The 9263-nt window shown below is 33.3% G+C and overlaps 1 protein-coding gene across 2 annotated transcripts in view; it reads right to left on the reverse strand.

Moving 5' to 3' along the window:
- Window positions 1-241: 241 nt before the first annotated feature.
- LOC110463039 (growth hormone-inducible transmembrane protein-like) overlaps window positions 242-9263 on the reverse strand; it is a 14281-nt gene continuing 5259 nt past the window's right edge. Inside the window, exons 3-9 of one of the 2 annotated variants that reach the window (XM_021517373.1) lie at window positions 8354-8465; window positions 7571-7712; window positions 6098-6296; window positions 3564-3662; window positions 3117-3187; window positions 1652-1752; window positions 242-964 (exon numbers count right to left, since the gene is read on the reverse strand). In XM_021517373.1, coding sequence (XP_021373048.1) covers window positions 886-964; window positions 1652-1752; window positions 3117-3187; window positions 3564-3662; window positions 6098-6296; window positions 7571-7712; window positions 8354-8465 — 803 coding nt within the window. In that variant the 3' untranslated portion in view covers window positions 242-885. Of the gene's footprint in view, window positions 965-1651; window positions 1753-3015; window positions 3188-3563; window positions 3663-6097; window positions 6297-7570; window positions 7713-8353; window positions 8466-9263 lie in introns of both variants that reach the window. The other variant, XM_021517372.1, reaches the window with a different exon arrangement.

Raw genomic sequence — 9263 nt, forward strand, 5'->3', positions numbered from 1 at the left:
CTTAGTTAGTTGTTTTCAGTGGTTTAGAGTCCAGATACCGGCCATTTGCAAACTTTGCTAGACAGACATTTCTGAAAGCTCTCAAAATAAGTTTTCAATAACTGTTTGTGTTCAAAACAAACATAGCATTTACTATTCATTCCAAAATTATCAATCTCATTCCTAATATTTAATCTCGTTTTTACGGGATCAAAACAATTGAAGTAAAACAGAAATAATTACTGCATAACAAAATAAGATCCAGTAAACAGAATAACAACTTTATTACAATATTTAAAACAGATTTTACTGCACAAGGCAATCTTTATTATCCTAGTGAGACTACCATGTATAGAAATAACAGATCTGCATTGATAAGTACAGGAGTGTCCATAAATATTTATTTGTAATCATAAGAGATGTATTTCCAGTGATTAATCATCGATTATGTCATCAAATCTGGGAAATGTTGTAACTTCAGCTGGGAAATGTTGTAACTTCAGCTGGGAAATGTTGTAACTTCAGCACACCGTATAGAACCACTGTATTACATGAGATGTAAACATCAACGCTTGTTCAATACAAATATGTATAATGTAGCACGTATATCTGTAAAATTAACATAAACTGTGATTAATATCTCACACCTGGCTGTGGATCCTACTCGTCAGTCTATAGGTCTTTATTATTCACTATCTTTACTAGTCAAAGGTAGCTGATCACATCACCATCACCAGTGACCATTTTGAGCTGATCATCGCTCTCTTTGCTATTGGACAAGGTTGGATTCTCAGTGACATTGTACTGTCCTCATCTGCAGAAGCCAGGGTACAAAATGAAGGAAAATCAAGACAAGCTATCACACTTTATATTGAGTTAGGTACTTCCATTTGAAACCGCCACATATTACTTCTTCCTGTTGTTCCCAAGGATCATAGCCAGGCGGATAAAGATATTGATGGTATCAAGGTAGATTCCAATTGACCTGAAACATAACATGTACATTACAATAGACCTGTAACATAACACGTACATTACAATAGACCTGTACCATAACATGTACATTACAATAGACCTGTAGCATAACATGTACATTACAATAGACCTGTCACATAACACGTACATTACAATAGACATGTTACATAACATGTACATTACAATAGACCGGTAAAATACCACCTACATTACAACAGACCTGTAACATACCATGTACATTACAATAGACCTGTAACAACAAGTACATTACAATAGACCTGTACCATAACATGTACATTACAATAGACCGGTAAAATACCACCTACATTACAACAGACCTGTAACATAACATATACATTACAATAGACATGTAACATAACATGTACATTACAATGGACCTGTAACATAACATGTACTTTACAATAGACCTGTAACATAACATAAGGGGTTCACATATTTTTCTATAGTTTAAATACCTCAACGTGCATATCAGCTCTTATTTCTTTCTTTTCTTTCAATGTTTGGTCAATACCAACCAACAATTCATAGATATACCAAAGTAAAATATTACACTGTCTTTCTGTACCTGTAGTTTCAACGTCTGAAGTGTAAGCAGATATGTTTCTAAATAGGAGAGATCTAACTGCAGATGTTTAACCCGCTTTATACTTTTACATTAAAATGCCACAGTACTTACTGGTTGACTGGATCATAAGGAACGGGCGAGTAGGATGGGTGGTGCTCAGCATTTTTGATGATTTTTTGTGTATCATAAAGCAAGAACATTCCAAAAAGGACCATCACATAACACGTACATTACAATAGACATGTAACAAAACATGTACATTACAATAGCTATATAGACCAGTAACATAACATGTACATTACAATAGGCCTGTAACATAACATATACATTACAATAGACATGTGACATAACATGTACATTACAATAGACCGGTAAAATACCACCTACATTACAACAGACCTGTAACATAACGTGTACATTACAATAGACCTGTAACATGACATGTACATTACAATAGACCTGTAGCATAACATGTACATTACAATAGACCGGTAAAATACCACCTACATTACAACAGACCTGTAACATAACATGTGCATTACAATAGACCTGTAACATAACCCGTACATTACAATAGACCGGTAACATAACACGTACATTACAACAGACCTGTAACATAACGTGTACATTACAATAGACCTGTAACATACCATGTACATTACAATAGGCCTGTAACATAACATATACATTACAATAAACATGTAACATAACATGTACATTACAACAGCCTCTAACATAACATGTACATTACAATAGTCCTGTAACATAACATGTACATTACAAGAGACCTGTAACATAACATGTACATTACAAGAGACCTGTAACATAACATGTACATTCCAATAGACCTGTAACAACACGTACATTCCAATAGACCTGTAACATAACATGTACTTTACAATAGACCTGTAACATAACATGTGCTTTACAATAGACCTGTAACATAACACGTACATTACAACAGACCTGTAACATAACATGCACATTACAATAGACCTGTAACATAACCCGTACATTACAATAGACCGGTAACATAACACGTACATTACAACAGCCCTGTAACATAACATGTACATTACAATAGACCTGTAACATAACATATACATTACAATAGACATGTAACATAACATGTACATTACAATAGACCTGTAACATAACATGTACATTTCAATAGAACTGTAACATAACATGTACATTACAATAGACCTGTAACATAACATAAGGGGTTCACATATTTTTCTATAGTTTAAATACCTCAACGTGCATATCAGCTCTTATTTCTTTCTTTTCTTTCAATGTTTGGTCAATACCAACCAACAATTCATAGATATACCAAAGTAAAATATTACACTGTCTTTCTGTACCTGTAGTTTCAACGTCTGAAGTGTAAGCAGATATGTTTCTAAACAGGAGAGATCTAACTGCAGATGTTTAACCCGCTTTATACTTTTACATTAAAATGCCACAGTACTTACTGGTTGACTGGATCATAAGGAACGGGCGAGTAGGATGGGTGGTGCTCAGCATTTTTGATGATTTTTTGTGTATCATAAAGCAAGAACATTCCAAAAAGGACCACCCCTCCATACACACTGATGGAGTACAGCCCTGCCCCCAGGGCAGTGGCAGGGGGAAAAAACATGGTACCTTAACAACAGAAACACCACATAAAACTCTCGTCAACATGAGTAAATGTTCATTTAAAAAAAAAAAAAACCCATTAATATAATGTTATCCTCAAAATGTTCATAAGATATCATCAGTTTGGCATTTTTTTATACGGAATACATGCCTGTTTTTATGTCTTACCCAAAATATCTTTAGTAAACTTTTGATTTTGGGTGAAAAGGTAAGTCCAAAAAAGCAGTTCAGTCACCGTTAAGTCCCCAAATGAACCCAAACGTGAAATTTTAGCAGGCAAGCACACATATTGAATCAATGAAGAACATGAAGAATGGACGAGTTCCACTACATTAATTCTCACATTAACATACAGTTTATTCTTCTGTAAGAATATTCTTACCAAGCGAGGAGACGATCACCATTCCCAGCCCAATGGTCAGAGGGGCACCCATGTTGAGGAACTTTTCACTAGGTGCACACATTGCAAGTGTAGATAGACCTGCCGAAAAAAGTATTGTTCAGCATACTTTAAAAGGAATGCTTTGGTATAATTTTAGTTCCCATTTTTTGTAGTTTATTCAAATTTTGTAACACTACGAGTCCAGACGATCTTATTGATATTTCTGACTACAGCAGGCAACATTAGTCCCGACAATCTGGAAATCTGAATGTAACACTGCTAAGTCGGTAGCATACAAAATAACTTTATATCAATCAAAGTTTGATTTTCTATTTGATGCATTTGGGTGTTTTGTTTTGCCTCCTGTGTAGATAATTAAAGCATAAATAAGGAAACGAATCCCTGAAGGCCACTAAATGGCTTCCAGATGAGTATCAATATACCCATTCATGCCCAGTGGTATCTGAGTTACACAACACAATCCCACCACATTCTAGATCTGCTATTATCTGATAAGTAGTGTATGTTGTATAAAGATTGCAAAACTATACAAAACATGATAAAAATGTCGTTTCTATTTAGCAGATGTATCAGCATAATAACAAGATGTATAGTTGACTCACTATCATGTATTATCAACTTTAAAAAATGTCATTTCTATAATCTATTCAGTAAATACATAAAACTACTAATTACTGTCAAATTTGTTTTATAATGATATTGTTTTGGTATGTATCTTTGTCATGCTTAATTCAATGCAAAACTTCATGCCAATATCTTGCTAAGTTTTATATTACTAAATATAGACTTTGTAAAAATAAATCTAGCTGGCATTTTTCTTTCCCTCAGATTAGGGTAAAACTTGATAAATATTAGTAAAAAGACACTATACTGTGATGTAGTCAAACACCTCACGCTTTCAAACCTAACCCACTTTGTGTTCTGAAGTCATCACATGTATGTCTTCAAGTTCAGCGATAAAGAACCCATTGATAATGCTGTACAACCGTAAAAGGAATACCTGTGTATGCTGTAAACATTCACATTTTAGTGGTTATCTTATTTCAGCATTTTTTTCACTGAAATATTATGCTAAATTCTAATAACACTAAATAAAGTTTCTGTTCATCGTTTCCTGTACAAATGTTTGACTGCATAAAAATAAGAATATTTACAGTATAAATTTGGCACTAAAATAAGTATTTTTACAGTATAAATATGGCACTAAAATAAGTATGTTTACAATATAAATATGGCACTAAAATAAGTATGTTTACAGTATAAATATGGCACTAAAAAAAGGATGTTTACAGTATAAATATGGCACTAAAATAAGTATGTTTACAGTTTATATATTGCACTAAAATAAGTATGTTTACAGTTTATATATTGTGTTAAATAAATAGAGGTTACACAGCGTATTGTGGTAGAAGTATGTTTACAGTTCATATAGATTGCTAAAAAATGTATGTTTACAGTATATACATATTGTACTAAAATAAGTATGTTTACAGTATATATATTTATATCATTAAAATAAGTATATTTACAATTTATATATTGCACTAAAATAAGTATGTTTACAGTTTATATATTGCACTAAAATAAGTATGTTTACAGTTTATATATAGCACTAAAAAAAGTATGTTTACAGTTTATATATTGCACTAAAAAAAGTATGTTTACAGTATAAATATGGCGCTAAAATAAGTATGTTTAAAGTATCTATATTGCATTAAAATAAGTATGTTTACAGTTTATATATGGCACTAAAATAAGTATGTTTACAGTATAAATATGGCACTGAAATAAGTATGTTTACAGTATTTATATATTGCACTAAAATAAGTATGTTTACAGTATTTATATATTGCATTAAAATAAGTATGTTTACAGTTTATATATGGCACTAAAATAAGTATGTTTACAGTTTATATATTGCACTAAAAAAGTATGTTTACAGTTAATATATTGCACTAAAATAAGTATGTTTACAGTTTATATATTGCACTAAAAAAAGTATGTTTACAGTTTATATATTGCACTAAAATAAGTATGTTTACAATATATATATTGTGCTAAAATAAGTATGTTTACAGTTTATATTTTGCACTAAAATAAGTATGTTTACAGTTTATATATTGCACTAAAAGGTATGTTTACAGTTAATATATTGCACTAAAATAAGTAGGTTTACAGTTAAATATAGTGCTTAAATAAGTATGTTTAAAGGATCTATATTGCACTAAAATAAGTATGTTTACAGTTTATATATTCCGTCTTTGCGTATTGCAGAGTTATCTTCTCCTGTGAGCAGGTATTGATTGTTACGTCATTGGTTTGTGTGAGAAATTACGTCGTTTTCTGAAAAACTGATGTTGTAACTCTCAAAAACAAATGAAAAATCAATACCTGCTCACAAGGGCAGATAACTCTACAATACGAAAAGAGGGAATAGTGCTAGAATAAGTATGTTTACAGTATATATATTATCAACATTAGCGTTTATTTTGGGTTTGAATTGATGTATATACCTCCCACCACTCCAGCAGTGTACCATGCCGCCCTCATCAGGAGTGGCCCACCCATCAATGATATAGGGGCAATCACCATCCCTATCACACCACTATGTAGCATCCATGCTAGCTGTTTGGCTCCGAGACCCTCCTTATAGGGGATGGAACGACACAGCATTCCTGTGCCTATCATTGCAGCAAAGGAGGCACCAATTGCCTGGAATCAGAAACTTTCAGATTAGCATATTATTATTGATTCAATCATCATTCATGTGTAATGTTGCAATACTTCTCACATAAATCTTCACAAGTATCAGACACAATCTCAAAGACATATAAACATAGCCACCTTGTACCTGGGTGGTTTCGTATCAACAAGGTCACCAGGTAAAACTCTGTGTCACTCATCATTCAAAATGTATAGCCAGGTAAAACTCCCAGTCACTCATCATTCAAAATGTATAGCCAGGTAAAACTCCCAATCACTCATCATTCAAAATGTATAGCCAGGTAAAACTCTGTGTCACTCATCATTCAAAATGTATAGCCAGGTAAAAACTCCATATCACTAATTGAAATGTATAGCCAGGTAAAAACTCCATATCACTAATTGAAATGTACAGCCAGGGAAAACTCCCAGTAACTTATTAAATTGTATAGCTAGGGAAAACTCCCAGTCACTCATCAAAATATTAAGCCATGGAAAACTCCCAGTAACTCATCGAAATGTCTAGCCAGGGAAAACTCCCAGTCACTCATTGAAGTGTATAGTCAGGGAAAACTCCCAGTAACTCATCAAAATATATAACCAGGGAAAACTCCCAGTAACTCATCAAAATATATAACCAGGGAAAACTCCCAGTCACTCATCAAAATATTAAGCCAGGGAAAACTCCCAGTAACTCATCAAAATATATAACCAGGGAAAACTCCCAGTAACTCATCAAAATATATAACCAGGAAAAACTCCCAGTCACTCATCAAAATATATAACCAGGAAAAACTACCAGTCACTCATCAAAATATATAACCAGGAAAAACTTCCAGTCACTCATCAAAATGCTATCTCCCTGTTACAGTACCTAGAAGTCAGACTCTTTTCCTGACAGTCACTAATTTACAGATCAGAAATTGAATTTCTACAATATATTTTATTTCATACAAGTCTCCCAATTACTTTTGCATCACTCTGTGAAATTTACATATCAATAAATCTGGCCACATTTAAGATTTCTGTGAACATAAGCCCACAACAAGTCAAATGATTGTTAAATCACATGATTGTATACACCATGCGCAAACTATGTACACATTATGTATGTGCAGCATTTTCAGTGCATTGTGTGGTCACATATACCTGTAGTATCAATTCAAATTAATTATTTAATCATATATTACAATCACACAATCAATAATTACAGAAAATGGAGGAAGAAACAAAGGTCTAAGACATTTATGAACATGTTGCCTAAGATGTTGTATACGACATACCAGCCAGGAATTTTTCATCGCCAGGTTCATGAGGGCAGGTGTTCGTACCACCGCCATGGCCGACATTGCTGTCAGTGCCACGCTACCACCAAAGTACATATAGGTGGCCCTGATACGTTGTCTCACCTCTTGGGACCACAGCCTACAATAAACAACGGTGTATCAAAACTGCAATAAATAAAAAAAATAAAAATACTGTACATTACCGTTTAGGAAAAATAACAATTCTTTTGATTAAAATTGATAAGTTCTACCTTTGAAAGATAATCTGAGCGAATCAGTCTACCTTTCAAATCACATTTTCTTTATTCTTTTCATTATACGTGATGAAACAGCAAATAATGTAGAATCATTCACAGCTGTCATTAATATGACCAGTGACAAGTGTTTTACAACTTAAATTCATACAAAAATTGTACATGTATAATTCTCCGCAAAATGGTGCTGTCAGGATTTCTTTTTAACCTGTTTACTAAATTTCTTACATATTGAATTGTTAAACTTGTGTTACAAGGTTCAAGTAAAATGGAGGAAACCGAAAAAGGTCAAAACTAATGTGATATTTAAACACAGTGGTACATTATACAATTTTAATCACACACACCAAATCTCTCAAACTGAAAACAGTGGGACTAGTTGCTCTCATAAGCTTATAGATATACGGACATCATACTACATTGAATCAGGGTGATAACATAAAACACATCACTCCAGGCGAAAACGTAACGAAGAGGTAAATTTCAGAGCATCCTATTTCTAGTCCTGTGTACTTTGATTACTTACAGGGCTCTGTCAACAGCTCCAGCTTCATTTGACAAGCCCAGTCCATAGAAGCACAGTGCTCCAATTCCCACGGCTGATGAGCCTGCTGCCACAGCATTTCCAATCTGAAATGCTACAAAAGCAACAATTTGAAAACACTGAAAATACTGGAAGTCTATACTCTAAAAGAAATATATAGATTACAACAAATTGGTATCCTTGGTCAGAAATCAACAAAGTCCTTCCAGATTGACGCACTCTTCCCCCAACAGGAAATTTAAGATATGGACTTCTACCCGAAAGATGCACATAATTCAATTTGTGCTTATATACATGTATTAAATAAGGATATGGTTGGATTCAAATTGTTATTGTTATTGTTTAATGGCCCATCAACAATCTGAGTCATTTAGGGCCAATGGACTTCAAATACATGAGGCCCAAGAGGGCCTGATTCGCTCACCTGAATATTTAAGCAGTCATAGCAAAATATTCTCATTAAAATATCATATTGCACTAAAAATATTTCCCTCGCAAACTTTGTTGGCTCTATCTGTTGAAACTATCAGCAAAATATTATTATAAGATTCTATGCTTTTTGATTCTTCTTCAGAATTTGCTTGACATATTTCCTGTGACCTTGTAAGTAGGTCCATGTCATTTTCCTTCTCAAATTGGTTAGCTCTATTCCAAAAAGCTACCAGCCAAATCTTATGAATCCATTTCTTTTAGTTCTTAAGAACTAATCCTTTAAAATGTTGTTGACCTCTGTGACCTCTAAAGTAGGTTGAGGTCATTTTCATTCTCAAACTTTGGTGAGCTCTATCCCAGGAAGTCACCAGCCAAATATTATAATTTTATGCCTTTTAATTCTTCAGAAGAAGTAGTTTGAACTGTTTGACATATTTGAACGCTGTGACCTTGAAAATAA

The sequence above is a fragment of the Mizuhopecten yessoensis genome, unplaced genomic scaffold (genome assembly GCF_002113885.1).
Source record: "Mizuhopecten yessoensis strain PY_sf001 unplaced genomic scaffold, ASM211388v2 scaffold10859, whole genome shotgun sequence".
NCBI lineage: Eukaryota > Metazoa > Mollusca > Bivalvia > Pectinida > Pectinidae > Mizuhopecten > Mizuhopecten yessoensis.